Source organism: Elephas maximus, chromosome 24 (genome assembly GCF_024166365.1).
Source record: "Elephas maximus indicus isolate mEleMax1 chromosome 24, mEleMax1 primary haplotype, whole genome shotgun sequence".
NCBI lineage: Eukaryota > Metazoa > Chordata > Mammalia > Proboscidea > Elephantidae > Elephas > Elephas maximus.
In genome coordinates this window covers 15,909,937-15,932,796 of record NC_064842.1, presented here as the reverse complement: position 1 = coordinate 15,932,796, position 22,860 = coordinate 15,909,937, and the positions used below count along the sequence as shown (strand labels likewise).

Below are 22,860 nucleotides of genomic sequence, written 5' to 3'. Positions count from 1 at the left end.
CCCAGTGATCTCCATGGCTTTTTACCTGGGAGCACATTTCTACTGTGGAGCAAGAAGATGGGGCCCAAATGACCAGTAATTTCACTGAGTTGAGGAAGCAGAGATTGGAGTTCTGAACTGCTGACGTCGCTGGAATTTGCAGGGTAGGATACCTGAAATAGGTGCTGCATAGAGGATAGAGCCCTAGAAAACCTTTGTGGGAATTCACTGTGGACCCTGAGCCAAGGGCCAGGCTGCTTGTGTGCAGGGCAAAACTTAAGAGTAAAGTTGTGCCCTGAAGTTAGAGGCACACTCTAGGATTAAGTTCATAATTGAAATGGATCAACCCTCACAATAAAAGCAAGCATGACAGGACAAAAAGATCATCCAGGAACTTGTCTGTTAGAAAAAAAGTTCAACACCCTGACATCAATAAAAAATTACTAGACCTGTAAAGAAACAAGAAAACACATTCCATAGTGAAGAGAAAAAGCAGTCAATAGAAATAGACCATGAGATGACTCTGCTATTGGAATTGGCAGACAGCAACTTCAAAATAGCCGTTATAAAACACGTTCAAGAACTTAGAAGTATGGGCAAAATGAACAGATGAGGAAATCTCAGTAAATAAATAAAAACTATTTAGATAAAATAAATTTAGAACTGAAAAGTACAGTATCTGAAAGGAAAAATTCACTGGATGGGCTTAAAAGAAGATTGGAGACAGCACAAGATAGGGTCAGTGAACTTGAGGGCAAATCAGTAGAAATTATCCAATATGAAAACAGGGAGGAAAAAATGGAAGAATTAATGGAGTCTCAGAGATCTTTGGGACAACATCAGTAGTGTAACATATATGTAATTGGAGCCCCCAAAAGGAGAGAGACAATGGCACATAAAAATAAATAAATAAAACAAAATAAAGGCTGAAATTTTCCCAAATTTGATTTAAAAAATAAAATAGACAGATCCAAGAAAATCAGACCCCAAATAGGATAACCCACATGCACATAAAACCAACAATCAAATACAACGTTGAAAAACTACTGAGAAAACCTTGACAGCAACCAGAGAAAAACATGTTGTATAAGAAGAACAGTGATATAATTAGGAGGTGCCTTTTCATCAGAAAAAATACTACAAGTGTTAACAAAGGATGCTCTTCAATCGAAGGGAAATGATACCAGATAAAAATTCTAATCTACAGAAAAGGAATAGAGAGCACCAGATATGACAAATATATAGATAAATATAGATTTTTTTTTCTTCTTGTAATTCCTTTAAATGACATATGTCTTTAAAGAAAAATGATAATATATTAAGGGCTTATTACATATGTAGATTAATATATATGATACAACACCATAAAGGACAGGATAAAAAGTTCTTACAACTCAGCAAAAAAATATAAAGGGAATAACTACTGATATACAGATGAATCTCAGACATTATGCTGAGCAAGAGAAGCTGAAAACTTAAAAAAAAAAAAAAGATACCATATGATTTCATTTATGTGAAGTTGGAGAATAGACAAAACTAATTTACAGGTGGAAAATCATCAGAAAAATGGTTTCTTCTGAAGAGGGTGTGGGGAAACCTGAGATATGATCATAAAAGTGTGTTTTAACGTGGATGTATTTGTTTGTCACAGCTTACAGAATTGTTCACTTAAATTTTTAGTTTACTGTATATGAAATTTTACCTAGAAAGAAAAGTACTGTAAACAAAATTCCACATTCCTTCCTGAGGAAAAGCTTTTAGTAAACTACAAGTAGATGAATTTTTCCTAAAAAATAACATCAAAAGATGGATATACATGTTTGTGTGTGTTGCGTATGTATAATAAAGTACATAGGGAGTACAGTTATGGGTACTTTCTAGACATAGCCAAATACCTCGCAGGATTGAAGGCTTAGGACCATAGTCTCGTGGGACAGCTTGGTCAGTTGTGTCCCTGGTCACTACCGACCATTGTGACTAGGGACTCAATAGATGGTCCTGGATAGAATGGGAGAAAAATGTAGAACAAAACTCAAAATCCTAAAAAAGACCAGACTTCTCGGACCCGTAGAGACTAGAGGTATCCCCGAGACTATTGCCCTGAGTTACACTTTAAAATTGGAACTGAAGCCACTCCAAGAGGTAACCTTTTAGCCAAATAACAGATTGGCTCATAAAAAATATCACTCCTGAGTACTATGCTCCTTTAAATAATCATCTGTATGAGACCAAACGGTCAACATTTACCCTGAAGCAAAGATGAGAAGGTAAGGGGGGTGGGGGCAGGGAAGCTAGGTTGTTGGAAACACAGAACAAGCAGAATGGAAATAATGAGAATGCTGACACATTATGAAAAGTGTCACCAATGGCATTGAACATACGTATAGAAATTGCTAAAAGGGAACCTAATTTGCTGTGTAAACTTTCACCAAAAATACCATGTTAAGAAAAAACACCAAAAGGAATTTTAAAATAGCTATATAGGAATTTTGCATTAGGAGCAAAGAATCAGACAGGTACAGAGTTAAAAGCACAAGAGTTTTGACAAACACACCAAAGTACATCCAGGAAAATTTGAATAATGGAGTAGTTTTAGGGAAACACCTGTAGACATGATACTGTGACTGCTTTATGAAGTCGTTGGCCAGGTTATTCATTACTCTGAATGGATCTGGAGCTAGAACTGGATGCAGATGGAGAAGTTAAGGTATAAAAAAGGATTTAAAAGTCATCAGTTTGTTAAGAAATTATAAAAAATCTGAACTTGCCTGAAAGTAATCTTAAAGTGAATGGCAATTCAGGACAGGTTTTCTGTCAGTTCTCTAGGTTAAAGGGACAAAGAGAAATCATCAAGGAAACACAGATGTTTATATAAGTAAAGGAAAAGTTAAAATTTGACAACTGCTGCTTAACCCAAAACTCTGGATCCTAGCCTTCGCCAGTGCTCTGACCCCTAATTATTAAAGCTGTCCCTTCTTGTTTGTAATAAATTACTTCCTAGAGTTGGGTTTTTTGTATGCTATTAGGTATGTTCATCAAATTCCAAGCAAATCACTAGCTAAGCAATCTGTTGTGTTTGAACTGTATCTTTCTCTTGTATTTGACTTTGCAAAACATTAATAGAGGTATGGTGACCATATAATTTATTGTCCAAACAGATGTACTTTTGAGAGTAAAAGGGGACACTATTAATAAATGAACCAGTTTAATAAGTGTAAATGCACACTGTCCTGGCCTAACTAGAATGTATGTTCATCGTATGTAAAGAATGTTTTTCTTATGTAAATAGTCTCAGAGCCTTAAGATATTGCTGTTAGCCAGAATAACAGGTTTTTCTTTTCTTTTTTTTTCATTGTGTATTAGGTGAAATCTAATTTACAGAGCAAATTAGATTCCCATTCGATAGTTTGCATATGAAGTATTTCATGGCCTTGATTTCATTCCCCACAATATGTCAGCCATCTCGCCATTTCTGCCCTGGGTTTCCTATTGCCTTTTGTCCAGATTTTCTACCTTTCCTGCCTTCTCATCTTTGCTTCTGGGCAAATATCACCCTTTTGATCTTGTGTAATTGATTGTTCTAAGGAGCACTTTCCTCTTGCGTGTTATTGCTTATTTTACGGGCTTGTCTATTGTTTGGCTGAAAGGTGGTCTCTGGGAATGGCTTCATTTCCAGGTCAAAAGGATGTCTTAGGGCCATAATCTAGGGGATTCCTCCAGTCTCTGTCAGACAAGAAAGTCTGGTCTTTTTCGTGAATTTGATTTTTTGTTCTACATTCTTCCACTCCGCAGAACCCTTTGTTGTGATCCTAGTCAGAGTGGTCGGTAGTGGTAGCCAGGCACCATCTAGTTCTTCTGGTCTCAGGGTCAAGTAGGCTGTGGTTCATGTGGTCCATTAGTCCTTTGGACTAATTGCTTCCTTGAGTATTTGGTTTTTTTCATTCTCCTTTGCTCTGGATGGGAAGAGTCCAATAGTTGTATCTTAGCTTGCCGCTCACAAGCTTTTAAGACCCCAGATGCTACTCACCAAAGCAGGATGCAGAATATTGTCTTTTTGAACTATGTTATGGCAGTTGACGTAGATGTCCCCCAAGTCTATGGTTCCTTGCCTTCAAGCCTAGGAATTTTATCCCGTGCAGTGTTTGGTTATGTCTAAGAGGTTTTCCTGACTCTGCTCTTTGTGTGCTTTGTTGTCTATAGTAATACACGAAGAGCACCTACAGCCGTGTATATAGAAGTATCTCCCACCAAGCCTGTATCTGCCAGTGGGTGTGCTCCCTTACACCCTCCCACACCTCTTGGCATATCTACCTACCTGTTTATCCATTTGCAAATTATTGTTTGTTAATACCATTGTTGCAAGATTGTCTGTGCTATAGTAGTTACGTAGTTGTGCTTTATTCTTGAGTTCCTCTCAGTATCCTTATCCTCTCTTGCCCTGGTTATGTTGTACTGACTTCTCTCATATTGTTTTTTTTTTTCTTGTATTTTAATGGGTAGGATAGTTAGTCTCCTTTGTGGTTACCTTAATATTTACCCCTGTTTTTCTAAGTTTAAATCTAACTTTTATTTCTTTGTATCGCCTTGTCTTCCTTTCCATATGAAAGATCTATGACTACATTTCTTAGTCCCTCTTTTTTGTTTTAAGGTTGTCTTCTTTTACATAATATCGCTGTTTCCCTGTTTTGAGCATTTTTTAATCTTGATTTATTTTTGTGATTTCTCTGTCTGAGTTGACATCTGATTGCTCTGTCCAGTGTTCTAGTCTTGGGATGATACCTGATATTATTGATTTTCTAACCGAAGAACTCCCTTTAGTATTTCTTGTAGTTTTGGTTTGGTTTTTATGAATTCCCTAAACTTTAATTTGGAAATGTCCTAATTTCACCTTCATATTTGAGACAGTTTTGCTGGATATATGATTCTTGGCTGGCAGTTTTTTCCTTCAATGCTTTATATAAGTCATCCCATTGCCTTCTTGCCTGCAGGGTTTCTGCTGAGTAGTCTGAACTTATTGGCCCTCCTTTGTAGGTGACTTTTTGTTTATCTCTAGCTGCTCTTAAAATTCTGTCTTTTATCCTTGATTTTGGCAAGTTCAATTATGTCTTGGTGACTTTCTTTAAAATCTGCCTTATGTGGAGTACGATGAGCATCTTGGATAGATATCGTCTTTCACTATATCAGGGAAGTTTTCTGCCAACAAATCTTCAGGAATTCTCTTTGTATTTTCTGTTATCCCTCCCTGCTCTGGTACTCTGATCATTCGTAGGTTATTTCTGATAGAGTCCCACATGATTCTTAAGGTTTCTTCATTTTTTTTAATTCTTTTATCTGATTTTTCTTCAAATATATTGTGCCAAGTGTTTTATCTTCAAGCTCACCAGTTCTGCCTTCCACTTGCTCAATTCTCCTCTGACTTTCTATTGAGTTGTCTAATTCTGTAATTTTATTGTTATTCTTCTGAATTTCTGATTGCTGCCTCTCTATGGATTCTTGTAGTTTATTAAATTTTTCATTACGTTCTTGAATAACCTTTTTAATTTCTTCAACTGTTATATCTGTGTGTTCCTTGGCTTGTTCTGCATATTGCCTGATCTCTTTCCTGATGTCTCGAAGGGTTCTGTGTGTTAACCTTTTGTATTCTGTATCTGGTAATTCCAGGAAGGCACTTTCATGTACCAGATCCCTTGATTCTTTGTTTTGAGAGCTTATTGAAGCTATCATGGTATGTTTCTTTATGGAATTTGATATTTACTGTTGTCTCCAAGCCATTTATAAGTTATTTATTTTATGTTTGCTTACTGTATCATAGCTTCTTGCTTTGTTTTGATGTGCCTAAATGGATTGCTTGAGTGAGCTAGCTTGATTATTTTCTCCTTTGAAGCTCTGACGTCCTGTCACCAGATGGCTAGAGCTGTTACCAGGTATATTAGTTTAGGAGTCCATTCACTTTTCTTGTATGGATTCAGTTTAGGTGTCCAGGTAGCTGGTCATCAAGTGTGTGGTACGGTCTCCGTCCTACAGTCTTAGAGGGACAGGGATAATTGGTGTAGGTACTGGTATCTGGTTGCAGCAGGGGGTCACGCTATGAACAAGGCAGGGGGCTGAGAATCGTCTCCCAAGTGTCTCTGAGGAAAGCACATCTCTCTTCCCTAGAGCGTACGGGTGGGTGGGTTCTTCAGACGGACCATGGGCACCCAGTGCTTTTGATTGTAAGGACTGGGAGGTACCAGCTATCCTTGGACCCCTGTTGCTGGTGGCTGGGTGACCTAAGTGGAGCCACCAGTCTTTAGGCTCCTGATGTCGATAGGTGAGAACCCTGTTTAATAGGCAAAGTGGTGTCAAATATCAAACACCCACCTCTCTACCACACAGCTGAAACAGTTGCAGTCTGGGGTCTGTTCTCCCGAAATAGGCCCACAGTGGTCCATGCAGGAGGGAAGGGTATTCAAAGTCCACGGACCGTTTATGCCTGGACAGGAGCTGCTTCTGTCCTGAGCTCCCCAGGTTAGTGGAGCTGACAAATTATCCTTTCCCCCAACTGAGAATTTATTCCTTCTCCAAGGCCAAGAGAATGATTCCCAGTGCTCAACGGGGCCTTTCTCAGGCCCAGGGAAATCAACAGCCTCTGAAGCTGGCCTGAGGGCGGGGGGCACAGTAAAATATACACAAGTACTTAGCTTTTGCCGAGAGCTCTGTTCTCTGGTCCCAGAGGTATGAGTAGGCTGTGCAGCTGGCTGCTTCTCCCTGTGCAGCTGAACACTACTACCAGCCCACGACAGCTGCTGCCGGGCAAGGTGTCTGAGGGATCCTGGTGGTTCAGTTCTGGCAACTCCTCTCCGCTTCTGAACCATCTCTTCCACCCCCCTTCCACTTAGTCTGTTTTCTGACTTTACCGTTGATGTTCAGGGCTCCTAGCTTTTCATAAATATAATCATTTCACTTGTTTTTTGGGGTCTTTTTTGTCAGAGAGATCACCGGTAGTGTCTGGCTATTCTACCATCTTGGCCCTGCCTCTCACTTCTCCTATATTGTGTATTGCCTTTCCCTTCACCAACATTAACACGTCTTCTATCTGTTTGGTAATTTTCCTTCCCTCTCCCTCGCATCCCTGGTAACTAACCATCAAAGAATGTTTTTTTTTCTTTTTTCTGTTTGTTAAACTTTTGTTGTTACTTTATAATAGTGTTCTCATTCAATATTTGTCCTTTTGTGATTGACGTGTTTCACTCAGCATAATTTTTCTTTCTTGAACTTGGCGTCCTGATCTCTTGTTAGCTGCCATCAAATCAGCTCCCAATTCATGGTGACCCCATGCACAATGGAATTAAATGTTGCCAGTCCTGTGCCAATCCCATGATCAATTGTAGATTGGACTCTTGTGATCCATAGAGTTTTCATTGGCTGTTGTTCAGAAGTAGATTGCCAGGTCTTTCTTTCTAGTTCATCTTAGCCTGGAAGCTCTGCTTAAACCCATTCATCAGCATCATAGCAGCACGCAAGCCTCCACTGACGCATGGGCGGTGGCTGTACATGAGATGCACTGGCTGGGAATTGAACCTGAATCTCTCGCATGGAGGGCGGGAATTCTACCACTGAACCAACACTTTTTCTTCTGAGTGCTCATTTGTACTAACTTAGGTTGCTGCTTTTGTTTTTGTTTTGTTAACTTTGCATTGTCAACACAAGCAATCCAATACAGAAATGGCTGTCAAGGAGAAGGCTGCATTAGAGAGAGAGGGCTCAGAGAGACACTGAAACTTTTGTTTCCATATCTTGTGTATTTTTTGATCTTCTATTCCTTATCTGCTGCCTTCTTTTGTGTTAAATATTTTTTAGTGTAAATTTTAATTTCTCTTGATATTTTTAGTTATATGTGTTAAGTTTTTCTTTTTAAGTGGTTGCTCTAGCAATTACGATATGTATTTTTAATGTAATCACAACCTATTTGAAGTTAATACTGACTTAATTCTAGTAAAATATAGCAGCTGTACTCCAATATAGCTCCATTTCCTTCCTGTTCCATTTTGTAATTTTTATACCTGTGATAAACCAAACAATGTAATTATTGCTATAATTTTTTTTTTTTTAATGAAGAAAGTAGAAAAAAATGTTTGTGTGTGTGTGCAAAGCTCTTTATATTCACCCACTTATTTACCATTTCTGGTGCTCTTCTTCCCTGGCTGTGGTGTCATTTCCTTTTATCCTGAAGTTTTTGTTGTTGTTCTGTTAGGCAGCAAAAAAATTATTGGTTTTTGTTCATCTGGGAATGTCTTTATTTCTTCTTTAGCTTGGAAGAATAGCTTCGTAGAATAGAAATTCTTGGTTGGTGGTGTTTTTCTTGTCAGCACACTGAATATGTCATTCTCCTGCCTTCTGACCTTCATTGTTTCTGATGAGAAGTTACCTGTTAATCGCATGGTTGTTTTCTTGTATGTGATGAATTACTTTTCTCTTACTGCTCTCAATATTCTTTGTCCTTGGATTTTAGAAGTTTAACCATGATGTGTTTAGCTGTGGTACTCTGTGTGTTTATCCTACTTGGGGTTCATTAAGCTTTTTGGCTCTGTAGATTCATTTTTCCATCACATTTGGGAGGTTTTTGGCCATTATTTCTTAAATTTTTTTTTCTGCTCTTTTCTCTTTCCTTCCTTCTGGTACTCCCAGTTACAAGTGCACTTGACATCTTACAGGTTTCTGAGGTGCTGTTCATTTTTCTTTAATCTTATTTCTGTCCTTTGGATTGGATAATATCTATTGATCTGTATTCAATATATCAGAATATAGAGTTGCTAAAATGTATTATCTAAAGTTTTCACTGAGTCTTTATTTTGCTATCCCAAATCTGCTGTTGAGCTCCTCTGGTGAATTTTTCCTTTCAGTTATTATATTCTTTAACTCTAGAGTTTATATTTGTTTCTTTTGTATAGTTTTTATTTCTCTCTTGAGATTCCTTACTGAATCATTATCAGCATATTTTCCTACTTCTTTGAACATGTTTATAATACCCACTTTTTGAAGTCTTTGCTAAATCTAATATCTCTGTCCATTTCTGTTCACTACACTTTCCTGAGTAAGGGTTACATTTTCCTGTTTCTTTATATGTCTAGTAATTTCCGGTTAAAATGTAGATATTTTATATAATGTTGCAACTCTGTGTTCTGATTTTTTTTTTCTTTTGACAGTTATTGGGTTTGTTTTAGTAACTTGCTTGTGAAACCACTAATGTCTCTGCCCAGCTTTTTAATTCTTATTTTTATTTCTAAGCTTGGCTCCCTAGGGGTCAACCCTGTGTCTGCATTATCTTAGTGGTCAGCAAATGATTTGAGAAGAGGTTGTGCTCAAACACATCAAACCTGAAAGGCCTCCAGTTGATCTGTGTGTGGGTTGGTGAACACATTCAAAGTTGCTGTAAGTTCTAAAGTCATCCTTAGTTTTTACTTTTTGCCACACTCTCTCAGATAATTTCCCAGGTAGCCAGGGATGTATAGAGAACTTATCTCAGCCCTCTTATGGCTCTCTCATTCCAGGATCTCCCTGTTAAGTTTCTCACTAGTCTACTGCTCACCCCAGCCCATTCCACTATGTTGGGCTTACAAAACTATGGGTTTTTCCTGTTTATTTTTTTGATCAAGTTCACCAGTTTTAACTGGCAAAGCCACAGGTTTTTGCCCTTTGGCCTACACTGAGTCTGCCCTTTCTGACAGCAATACTACTGGTTTTCGTGGCTAGCCCTACATTATTAAAACTACCATTCTCGCCAACCAAGGTGGTGGTGGTGGGGTGGAGGTAAGAATAGCCTTATGCAGAAGGACCACTGACTCCTGTCCTTACCTGAAGCTCTAGACAATTTTCAACGGTGAACATTTCTGAATTTCTTATTTGCACATGATTAGTTTTCTAGTGCCCTAAAATGGTTGATTTTGGCAATTTTGTTCAAATTTATATTTGTCTTTTGCAGAGAGAAATCAGCAACCTCTTCACACCGACATAACTGGAAGTCCCTTTATATCTTTGTTCATTCAGCTGTATTTATCATTCATGACTTTTATATCCCTATCCATTTTTCTCTTAATTGATTTGTCAGGAACTAAAAGTGATATTTTAGCCCTCTGCTACCGATGTGTTTTTATCAATTGATCCTTTTACTTTAATTTTTTGTGTTGAGTATTTCTGTGTTCTATTAAAATATTGTTTATTGTATTTTTTTTTGTCAAAATAAAATGTCCCTTTGCCTAATTTAATGCCATAAATTCTGCTGTTCTTGTAGTTATCACTCAAAATTCTGCTATTACAGTTTTCACTCATGTTGAATGTTTGGATTTTCCTGATGTAATTTCAGAGTGGACTTAACTAATAGTGACACAATGGGCATCTGGGTAAGTGGTCTCCAAGACCACCCCCGGCTTGGGTGATTCACAGGATTCAGCATATAGTTATACTTACCATGGTGAAGGTTTATTACAGTGAAAGGATTAAATAAAAAACAAACTAGCAAAAGGAAAAGGTACATGGGGTGAAACGTGGAAGAAACCAGGCACAAGCTTGCAAGAGTCCTCTCCCAGTGGAAGTCACACACACACAAGCCATGCTAAATTCTCGTCGGCATCAGGTTGTAACAGCACGTGTGAAATGTTTTCTACCGAGAAGCTCATTAGAGATGCAGTGCCCGGGATTTTTAGTGGGGCCCAGTCACATAGGCACTCTCTGCCTAGCACATACCTAGGTTCCAAACTCGCAGAAAGAGAGTAGGTGTTTAGAATAAACCACGTTGCACAAACACAGTCTAGGCACAGTAAACCACTCTTATCAGTTAGAGAACAGTGGGAATATTCCTGAAATCCAAGTCATCAGATGCCCACCAGCTACCAGTCCTTCAGGCAGGCCTTTCTAAGGATAGCAGTTTCAGGCCTGTTGTGTTAACTCTTTTCTGCACAGCATCCTTGTTGTTGTCTTTTTTTTTTTAATTGAACTACTACTGTTTCGCTCATGAGTATAATGAAAAAATTCTTTTACTTGGCTTTTTTTTTTTCAACTTTGGCTTCAAAGCAATTATTTTAAAATATTTTTACCTTTAAAAACAACTTGTTAGCTTAATAGTTATATGATCTTCTTTATACAGCAAATTATTGATCATCATTTGTAGCATTGTCCTTTGTTTCAAAAAAAGTTTTTTCACTAAACCTAAAATAGAGTGTGTGCCTATTTTGAAACTGTACTAGACAATAATACTGTACTTTCTGCTTTTTAAATTACATACTTGGAACAATTTTATGTTTGACGATTCTTGTATCTCCCAAACATCATAGTACCTTTGTTTCTTTTCTCAGCACGGTTACGTGGTGTTCACGATGGTCTGTTCACTGGACAAATAGATGCTGTGGATACTCTTAATGCTACTTATAGAGTGACTTTTGATAGGGCAGGGCTTGGAACCCATACCATCCCTGACTATGAAGTCCTTGTAAGTAGTATCTCATAATACATTTGTGTTTTATGCCTATTCAATATGTTATATAGAGTTTTCTGGACATTGTATTTTATGACAGAACCAAGACTTCAGGTCACAGGGGAAGAGATCCTTAGGGGTTCCCAGCCCTTCTTACTAGACCCCTCAAGCAAAAGTAAAAACTCCCTTCATTCTCAAGCTATTCTTAAAGCCGTCCACATTTTCCAGAAACTTGAAAGGGATATAGTTTGGGTTCCTCTATCCTACTGTACCCACACAGCCTTTCAGTATGACAGAACGGTTACTCCTGACTAAATAATCTGTGGCTACAGCCTTTTTTTTAAGCCTTTATTCAGGCTGTTTTGTTAAAGTGTAGCCCTCTTGCGAATGCTTTTGAAAGTATGAAATAATACCTTGCGCTTTCAAATGTGTTCTGCTTTTCCTGAGAGAGTTGTAGGGTGAGTGTTAATTCCCCTCCTTTGTGCATTATGAAACTTTGACGTAAGTATGTGAAGTACTTTATTCAAGGCTCTAGAACTGGTTCCCTACCAACCTGAGATTAGAATCCAGATCTTTTGAATTTCTGGCACAGCCTTTTAAACTACTAAACCACTCTTGATCATGCTTGATTTAGCAGTGTCATGGAAATTGGATATCGTTCTAATTAGTTAAAATAATTTTAAGAACTAAAAAATAAATAATAATGTTTATTAAAAGTGAATAATGACAAAATAGCCTCCAAGCATTACGGAAGTTAAATTGTTTATTTTTAGCTTCCCTCTTTTCCTTTCTTTGTTATAAACTTGATTTTTAAAGATTATGAACTTTTAATTAAACATCCAAATTTCTCTGTCTCCTTAGTGCAAAAATAGAAGAATCTTTTCCAATATATACTTTTTAAAAACTATGACTCCCTGTTTATTTTGAGGATTTCATTATCAAATATTCTTCATAAAGAGAAGAAATAGAGGAAAAAGATTTAGATTAAATATAGGGAAAGTACACCAACCTTAAAGTTTTACACTAAAGGATAAAATATTTAAACCTCTCCTTTCAAGAGAGAAAAGTTGCTTTTCTGTTTTATTAAAGTAATTTTCTTTTTGAGAACTCCCAAATATTTCTTAGTATCCAGATAAGGGTTTACAGTCATGCATTGCATAATGTCTGTTTAGTCAGTGTCCAGCCACGTATACTATGGTCTCGTAAGGTTATAATAGAGTTCAGAAATCTTGATCCAAGAACGGGATGTAGCGGACGTGAGATTGTAACAGCTTCCCACACACGCAAAGCATGTATCCCATGTCTCTTGTATACAGAGCAGTTGTGCTGCCAGCTGCATAATGGTGCAGACATATATAATCTATAACACACACACGTCTTCATAGTCATAATAAACACCTGTTACTGGCTTGTGTGTGTACCGAACTGTACTTTTTATCATTATTTTAATGTGAGCTTTCCCTACTTACAAATAAAAAATTTACCGTATGACAGCGTATGCTTTGACTTGTAGCAGCAGCATCTGATCTCGTGTATTGAGCATCTGTTGAGCATTGTAGCATTATCTCTCTGTTTAATTTTCTTTTGAAAATATTACCATGAAGTGCGTCATAGGTCCCAAAACCAGTGCTAGTGATAGCAGCAGCAAGAGGCAAAGAAGAGGTAGATTTGGAAGTAAACCAAAAGGTATCCTGTATAGCTTTGCTAAGTATATAGTGTGGTGTTCACAAACATCCAAGTCAAGCAAGATCCTATTTCACGGAATGTATGTGGACGTTAAGCGATGCATGACTGTAATTAAATTAAGAAATATTCATATACTCTTACACACAGATAACCAAGGTGGTCATAGAACACTTTAATATTAATCTTTGATTCTTTGAACTGTGATTCTTGGTGTTTTTTTGTTGTTGTTGTTTTGTCTTAATTCTTGTGTTTTATGGGTTCAAACTTCCGGCAGCAAAGTAGTAGTGTTTTCATACTTGGACTTATGTTCTAGCCTTTGATCTTTCTAGAGCAATATATTCTATGATAAGTCATATCAAATGAACTAATATATATTTCAAGCTGAAATATAATGGTTATAGAGCTTAAATGATTGGTAAAGTTCTTTTTAAGTCTGTGGACTATTCTCTCTTCCCAAAGAGTAATGAGCCTCATGAGACGATGCCAATTGCTGCCTTTGGACAAAAACAGCGGCCTTCTCGATTTTTCATGACCCCGCCACGGTTACATTATACTCCTCCTCTCCAGTCACCTATTACGGTAAATAATAGTTTAGAAATGTCACCAGTAGCTTAAATGATTATTATTAATGTGAATTATGTTCTTGTGAAATACACATTCATTACACCAACTTCAGAAGGTACCCAAATTATTTTGAGTTGTCAGATATTAAATAAGTAAATAATTGCCTCCACTCTGGAAATATTTTTCTTTTGCTAGTATTTTTAATATTATGTTAGTTATAACAGAATTTTTCCTTTATCTAAAAATAAGATATTTCTTTTAAACAGTCAATATTTAAATATTCCCTTTTATTCTTATAGGATAATGATCCTTTATTAGGACAGTCACCTTGGAGAAATAAAATTTCTGGCTCTGACACTGAAACATTAGGCGGTTTTCCAGTAGAATTCCTTATCCAAGTGGTAAGAATTGCTCTGAGTATCTTGGCTGTCTGTTAAAAATATCAATTAATGTCTTGTGTTTTAATAAAGTTGATATTTTTTCTACAACCAAAATATTTTTACATATTGTTCTTTTACCATTTTGTTGGTTTTAAAAACTCTTATTTCCAACATAGCTTGAAAATAAAAGGTACCACGGCCAGAAAAGGCGTGGAGTCTTTTATTGGGCTTTTCTTCAGCTTTGGTTCTTATTTCACTATTTTTAAGGACTCATATGTTCTAGCATATGCCCTGTGAAACTCTGAAGGGTCAGCCGTTTATAACTTGTGTGATATGAAGGTTTTTCTTTAGTATTATTTATTATTTAGTAATCTTGTTGACAGTTTTGATGTCTTTAATAGTTTATCGTTAAAAGAAATTCTTTTACCAAGACCAGCAACGGATATTCACTTGCTAAATATTTAGTGATTAGACACTAAGAAATCTAAGTTGAAATAAGTTTAGAAATACATAGAACATTTTTTCTGAGAAGCCGGTAATGGCCTACTGAGCATGATATTATTGTTCTTTTAAGGAATGTAATGACTCATTAGTTTTCAATTTTAGATTAAATAAGTTACTTAGTTTTAATCATAGTCTAATAATGTTTGACTTGTTTCTTCTTTTCCTTTTGTGAAAGAAAAACTTTGATTTAAGATAGTTGAAACCAAAAAACCAAGCCCATTGCCACCCGGCCAATTCCAACTCGTGGTGACAAAATGTTTATGACATAATTCATATTCACAAGTGTTCACCTTTTACAGTTTGGTGTGGTTTGAAGAAAGTCTTATTGTTTTTGCGTGTGTGTGTGTGTGTATGATTATTTCTCAATCATATATTGCTAATCTTGTAGTACAGAATTTCCTATATTTTTGGCTTCCACAGATATTTTTATACAAAAGGTTGGTAATAGGAAAAGAGCCAATGTTTGCCCTTCTCACAAATAGGGTACTTTTTTTTTTTTTTTTTTTAACTGTTACTGGAAGTAAAACCAAAGCTAACATGTCATGTTTGGACAGGTAGGGTGTGTTTGTGAGAGGGAGGGGGGAGAGAGAGAGAGAGAGAGAGAGAGAGAGAGAGAGAGAGAGAGAGAGAGAGAGAGAGAGAGAGAGAGAGAGAGAGAGAGAGAACTCACCACTAGAGGGAGCTAGAAGCTAAGTTCTGCACGGTCTCTAATCGCTCCCTACCACACTGAATCGGCATCGACTTGACAAGGGGTTACACTCTTGATAGGAGCCCTGGTGGCTCAGTGGTTAAGTGATCTGTATGCTAATGCAGAGGTCCGCGGTTTAAAGTCACGAGTTGCTCCGCAGGAGAAAGATGTGGCAGTCTGCTTCCATAACGGCTTACAGCCTTGGAAACCCTATGGGGCAGTTCTGCTTGGTCCTATAGGGCCACTATGAGTCGAAATCAACTGGACAGCAATGGGTTTTTTTAATGGGGCTAATCTATGTGTAAAGCCTGTTAAAACACTTTATTAAGGTATCTAAGAGGTCATTCTAGGAAAAATAAAAGTTTTTTTATGTACTTATCTTTTGTAATGTGTAAGGTTTTACAAGGAAGCCCTGGTGATGCAGTGGTTACAGCATTTGGCTGCTAACTGAAGGTCAGCAGCTCTAACTCACCAGCCATTCTTCAGGAGAAGGATGTGGCAGTATGCTTATGTAAAGGCCTACAGCCATGGAAACTCTGTGGAGCAGTTCTGCTCTGTCCTGTAGATCACTATGAGTCGGAATCGACTCAGTGGCAACTCGTTTGGTTTTCTGGGTTAAGGTTTTACAGGATGCTGTTTTACTCTTGTTAATATTAACCTATGAAGTAAATGGTTATGTTTTTAATTTTTTTTTTTTCTTTTCATGTTCTAGTGTTTCTTGTGGAAACTCTGGTGGTGTTGTGGTTAAGAATTCGGCTGCTAACCAAAAGACTGGCAGTTCAAAACCACCAGATGCTCCCTGGAAACCCTATAAGGCAGTGCTACTCTGCCCTGTAGGGTCGCTGTGAGTTGGAATCAACTCAGTGGCAACGGGTGTTCTGGTTCTTATGACAAAATAAATACCATTAAATTTTTTTTTTTTTGGACTGTTCTATAATTTATAGTTTACAGTGAATTTTGTTTTTGAAGAAACTTTATTTCCTGGGGTTAGGGAATTTGAGAGCCCTGGTTGCATGATGGTTAAGCACTTGGCTGCTAACTAAAAGGTCCGGGGTTCAAACCCACCTAGCAGTTCCTCAGGAGAAAGATGTGGCAATCTGCTCCCATAAAGATTACAGCCTAGGAAACCCTATGGAGCAGTTCTCCTCTGTCACATGGGATCGCCATGAGTTTAAAACCAGCTCGACGGGAACCTGACAACAGCACCACCAACAACAGGGTTTCTGGGGAATCTAAAGACTGGTGCACTTCTTAGAGATGGTCCACTTCTAAAAATAATTCGAAGGAAAAAACAGCATCATTTTTTAATCAAAAACAAGCAATCCAAGAAAAATGAACAGCATGAGAGAGGAAGACTGTGACCTTTATCCCAAACTCCTTTTATTGCTTCGTATTCTAAAGAAACACAAATTTCCATAAAACTAACAACCTAGAGAAGAAGGTAGGCCACTCCAGGCCTATGAGCACTATATAAAGGTCTGAGTGAACAAGTTTGTAACCTCTCTGACCAGGCCTTCTGCCAGCATCAACTTAGATCAGTTTTTATGATGGAAAATTTAAAGCATATACAAAGTAGACAGAATTACGTAGTGTGCATCTATCTGTAACTGATCACCCAGCTAAAACAGTCATCAACTCATGGCCAGCCCTGTTTCATTTATACTCCTTCTCTTTCCCTCCCTCTGCTATTAATTTGGAAGCAAATACCAGATATCATATATTTGTAAATGTTTCTGTACGAAACTCTAAGAGATAAGGACTCTTTTTTTAAAGAACTATAGTAGCTACAGAAACCCTGGTGGCGTAGCGGTTAAGAGCTATGGCTGCTAACCAAAAGGTCGGCCGTTCAAATCCACCAGGCGCTCCTTGGAAACTCTATGAAGCAGTTCTACTCTGTCCTGTAGGGTCGGTATGAGTCGGAATCGAGTCAACGGCAATGGGTTTGGTTTGGTATAATAACTACAATACCATTACACCTCAAGAAATTAACAGAAATTTTGTAATGTCATTAAATATCCAGACACTGTTCAAATTTTCTAGTTGTCACTTAAATGTTGAATGTCCTTGTACCCCGTACAACTTATTTGTTGAAGAAACCAGATTATTTGTCTATAGAGTTTCCCTTAGTCTGGATTTTACTGATTGAAGCCTTGTGGTGTCTTTCAGCGTCTTCTTCTGCCTTTGGTAATTGGATCTAGAGTTTTAATTAGGTTTGGGTTTTTTTGGCTTGGTTTGTTTTTAGGTAACTACTTTTGTTGGTGGTTTTGTGTTCTGATAGAGACCTGTAATATTTTGTTCTCTCTTTGTTTTTAATGATATGAGCAGCTGTTGATGGTCAATGCCTGGATCTATTCGTTCATTAAGGTCACTTAACGGTGCTTTTCTAGTTCTATCGTTCTTCCTTCTTCATTTATTTCCTGAAATAGTTGTATAAAAAACTTTCCCTGGTCAATTATTGGGTTACTTAATGGTACACTTTGTATAGGAAAGGCAGGATAAATGCTTAGTTCTTTTTGTTTTCCAGTTTACAGAATAATGAGTTTAGTGCCCAGTATTCTCCAACAGTAAATACTATTTTTTTAATATCATTATGAACACATGCATTTTAACATATTTCTGCTTCTCCCCTTTGCAATTATTATTGTTAATGATGGATGAATTATCTCATTTTTGGCCAATGGGAGCTTGTTCTGATTGACCCCTCAGTCCTTTTAACATGTCTTAGTTATAATGAATTTTAAAATAGTGTCTTCCTGTCAATCAGATTTTAAAATGCCTTACTATATTTATATTTAAACACTAAAATTTATTGTTGAAATATCTTAGTGAAAAATTAGAAATTTGATGTGTAATTGATATACTTAAGTGCTCTGTTTATTCCAAAACATTTTTTCTTTGCCTGTAGACCAAATTATCCAAAATTCTCATGATTAAGAAGGAACACATCAAGAAATTAAGGGAAATGAACACAGAAGCAGAAAAATTGGTAAGGACTTCTTTCTTTTTTTCTTCGTGTGCTTGTCTAATTTAGAAATGGTAGGGCTTTCTATGTAAGGATTTAAAAGTACTTGAGATAAGTGTTATTATAAAATTTTTATTCGCTATCACTATCTGTCATCATACTGAGCACATTGTAAGTAATTTAATAATACAGCGTGATTTATTACCCTAGACCTTACACAATGCCACTGACTATATGGTTAAGTAGGATTAATGGGTGTATCAGGTTCTTTGGCTGTTTGCATGAGTGTAGAATCCCTAGGACTGGTGCCTCTTCCTAAGGATGTCATAGTGACAGTATGAAAAGTGATTCAGAATAAATAAATCAGGAAATATCTAAATTGTCATCTTCAGGTAATCTTGACAGTTAATGCCCTGTTTTATTAATCTAATGATTCCAAAAATATAAAAGTTAATTTTATTTATAGGACAGCACTATCAGATTTTTTAAATAAACAATTTATAAAGAAAATACTAAAGTCTTTGTAGTGAAATTCACATCTTGATTGCAAATTTATAAGATGACAGGTTTTATCTTAAGTATTATCTCAGATTGATTGAAAATGGCTATCTAGAAATATGAAATGAAGGGAAGAGTCAGTGACTGAGCTTGGCTGGAACACGCGTAACCAATATCTGACATGGGTGAGGAAATGGGGAGTAGTGGCACTAGACATCTTTGGTATGAAATTATGTAAGAGAATTGGTATGGGTGAAGAACCAGACAGCAGATAAGTAGTTGACTAACTGAATGAGGAACAGTCCTCTTTAAAGAGGCACCTATTAAAACACTAGTAAAAGATGAATAATTACTAAGGTAATTGGAGGAGGTAGGCAGGGAATGGAGCAATGGAAATGTTCAGTCAATACAAAAGAAGGCAAGAGAAGAAAAAATAACACAGAACAGGTGGGACAAATAGAAAGGAAGTAGTAAGATGATAGATTTATATCTAAGTATATGGATAATAATATTAACTATAAGGATCCCTAGTGGCACAATGGTAAAACCACTTGGCTACAAACCTCAAGGTCAGCTGTTCAAACTGACCAGTGGCTCCTCAGGAGAAAAACCTTGCTATCTGCTCCCATAAAGGCTACAGCCTAGAAAACACTGTGAGGCAGTTCAGCACTGCCCTGTAGGGTTGCTGTGAGTCCAAATCTACTTGACAGCAAACAACAATATTAAATATTAAAAAAAATACAAACCAGTTGTCAAGTCGATTTTGACTCACGGCAACCCCATGTGTGCAGACTAGAACTATATACGCCATGGGGTTTTCAAAGCCATGCTCTTTCAGAAGCAGATTGCCAGGCCTTTCTTCCAAGGTGCCTCTGGGTGGGTTCAAACTGCAAACTTTTTGGTTAGTAGCCCAGCAGTTAACTGCTTGTGCCACCCAGGGACTCCCTATATTAAATATAAACAGGTTAAATTTTTTATTAAAAGGCAGTGATTGTCACACTGGATAAAGAAAAATAAGACCCAACTGTATGATGTTCATGATATGTACATTTAATATAAAAGATCCGGAAAGGATAAAATTAAAACTATATAAAGAGATACACACAGTAGAAAGTTTAACAACAGAGGTTCTTTATAGCTATATTAATACCTGACAAAGTAAAATTCAGGGCAATAAATATTACTGAATATAAACAGGGGCACTTGATAATGATGAAAGGTTTAATTCATCCGAGAAGAAGTAATAATTCAGAATTTGCACATAGCAACTTAGCCTCAAAATATATAAAGCAAAAATTGACAAAACTGAAAAGAAAAAGAAAGATTCACAATTATAGCAGGGCAGTTTCCATAGCTCTCTTAGTAACTGATAGAACAAGCAAACAAAAAGTAAAGATATAGAAGATTTGAAAAACACAGTTAACAAACGTGATCTCATTGACATATATAGAATATTATACCTGACAACTGCAGAATACCCATTATTTTCAAGCATATATGGAATATTTATAAAAATTGATTGTATGCTGTTTCAACAGCATAATTTCAACAACTTTCAAATTATTAGAACTCTCCAGAATATGTTCTCTGACCACAGTGCAAATAAGCTGGAAGTTAGTGACAAAAAGATAACCTAAAAAAAAACTCTTATGCTTGAAAATTAAAGAATACACTTCTTAAAAAAAACATGGATCAAAGAATATAAGGGAAATTTAGAAAATATTTTTAATTTAATGGTAGTGAAAATTGTGTACATCAAAACTTGTAGGATGTAGCCATGCCTGTATTAGAACATGACTGAAAAATCAGTGCGTTGAGCATCCACGTCAAGAAGTTAGACAGAGAACAGCATATTAAATCCAAAGAAGAAATTAATGAGATAGAAAACAAATCTAAGAGAAGATCAGCAAAGTGAAAATTTGGTTCTTTGGAAGAACTAAGAAAGTTAATAAACCTGGCAGTACCCATCAAGAAAAAATAACTGAAAGATACAGATAACTGGCATCAAGAAAGAGAGGCTATTGCTGTAATCTGAAAGACATTAAAAAGATTGTAGGAGATATTGTAAACAACTTTCTGCCAATATGTTTGAAAATTGAGATGATGTGAACAAATTCCTAGAAAGGCACAACTTGTCAACACTGACAGAAAAAGAAAAGGGAAGTCTGAATAGTCCTGTAACTACCTTTTAAATGAACTTGTAATTTAAAAGCTTGCCCACAAAGAGACTACAGCCTCAGATGAATTATTCCAAGCCAGATTAACAAAAACCTTCAAAAACTCTTCTAGAGAGCAGAAAAAAAAATGAGAACACTTCCCAGCTCGTTTTATAATACTTGAATAATTTGATATCAAAACTTAACAAAGATGTTACAAGAGAGGAAAATTACAAGCCAGTCTCATTCATGAACCTACTACCTGCTGCCATCGAGTCAATTCTGACTCATAGCAACTCTATAGGACAGAATAGAACTGCCCTATAGGTTTCCCAAGGCTGTAATCTTTACAGAAGCAGATTACCAGGTCTTTTCTCCCACGGAGCAACTGGTGGGTTTAAACTACCAACCTTTTGGGTGGCAGCCAAGCACTTAACCACTGCGCACCTCCATTCATGAACATGTTGTCATTAGGTACTGTCGAGTTGGTTCTGACTCGTAGTGACCCTGTGTACAACAGAACGAAACACTACCCAGTCCTGCACCATCCTCATAATGGTTGTTAAGCTTGAGCCCATTGTTGGCAGCCAGTGTGTCAATCCATCTTGTTGAGGGTCCTCCTCATTTTCACTGACCCTAGATGGACATAAAACCAGAAACCAAGCCCACTGCTGTCGAGTCAATTCTGACTTATAGCGACCCTACAGGACAGAGTAGAATTGCCCTGTAGAGTTTCCAAGGACCACCAGATGGATTCAAACTGCTGACTTTTTGGTTAGCAGCCGTAGCTCTTAACCACTACGCCACCAGGGTTTCCAAGGTGGACATAACCCAGTACCCAGTGCATCGAGTCGATTCTGACTCATAGCGACCCTATAGGACAGAGTAGAACTGCCCCATAGAGTTTCCAAGGAGCGTCTGGTGGATTTGAACTGCCAGCCCTTTGGTTAGCAGCCGTAGCACTTAACCACTACACCACCAGGGTTTCCAAGATGGACATAGGTACAAAAATTCTAAACAAATATTAGCAAATGGAATTCAACAACATGTTAAAAAGATACATCATCACAGCTGAGTAAGGTTTATTCCAGGAACGCGATGGTATTTTTACATTTGGAAACAAATAAATGGAATCTAGGACTGCAGGGGCAATGGTTAAAAGCACAACTGCTAACGAAAAGGCTGGTCGCTCCTTGTAAACCATATGGGGCAGTTCCTCTCTGTCCTGTAGGGTCGCTATGAGTTGGAATCGACTTGAGGGCAATGGGTTGAGGGCTGCAGGAGTTGTGGTGGTCTCCATAGACTAATTATGAAAACAGAATGTACAACCTGTAAGTTAGAACGACCTAAATACCCAGAAGCCCCTCATTAGTTAGATTTGTAACCAAATTTAATATGAACAGAATAAGTAATTCTAGTGAGATGGTGGATGCACACAACATACCAGTGTTAGCCAAGTGGCAGAATTCATTCAGAACTAAAGTTGTACTTGCAGAGCTAAGATGCCTATGATGTCCAAAGAAGATACGCAGCTTCCATAGCCAGCAGAAGAACAAACGGACAGTTAATTTTGGAAACTCTCCAACTTGTCTAAAGCCTGCAGCGTTCTACTCATTCATGTCTTGAGTATCACAGTGCAAAGCGCTCAAACATTTAAATAAAAGAATTTCAAGTGGCAAACATGACCTGGCCATTAGTAATAAAATATTTAAAACATACACCTATTATGTTCTCAGACAACAGAAGGATCAATGTGGCTTTTTCCTCCCTCTCTTTCTTTCTGTCATCCAAGGCAGTGTCATTTAAACATGAACCTGCAGGCTTATGAGAGAAGAGCAAAGTAAGCACCCGATAGTGCTTTGATAAATATTTCCAAAAGACAGAAAAGCATAAATTTCATGCTTGCTTATTTAGTGAAAGAACTGCAATTTAGATTGTTTAAAGCAACAAGTAGAATGAATACTGTTGCTAATTGTGTTGATTTTTAAAGAGGT

General features: G+C 37.1%; 1 protein-coding gene across 1 annotated transcript in view; it reads left to right on the top strand.

Moving 5' to 3' along the window:
- The window catches only part of LIN9 (lin-9 DREAM MuvB core complex component), an 86,409-nt gene that overhangs the window by 47,368 nt on the left and 16,181 nt on the right, over positions 1-22,860 (top strand). The window contains exons 8-11 of the mRNA XM_049868278.1: positions 11,310-11,443; positions 13,574-13,693; positions 13,978-14,079; positions 18,156-18,236. Of these exons, the coding sequence (XP_049724235.1) occupies positions 11,310-11,443; positions 13,574-13,693; positions 13,978-14,079; positions 18,156-18,236 (437 nt within the window). The remainder of the gene's footprint in view (positions 1-11,309; positions 11,444-13,573; positions 13,694-13,977; positions 14,080-18,155; positions 18,237-22,860) is intronic.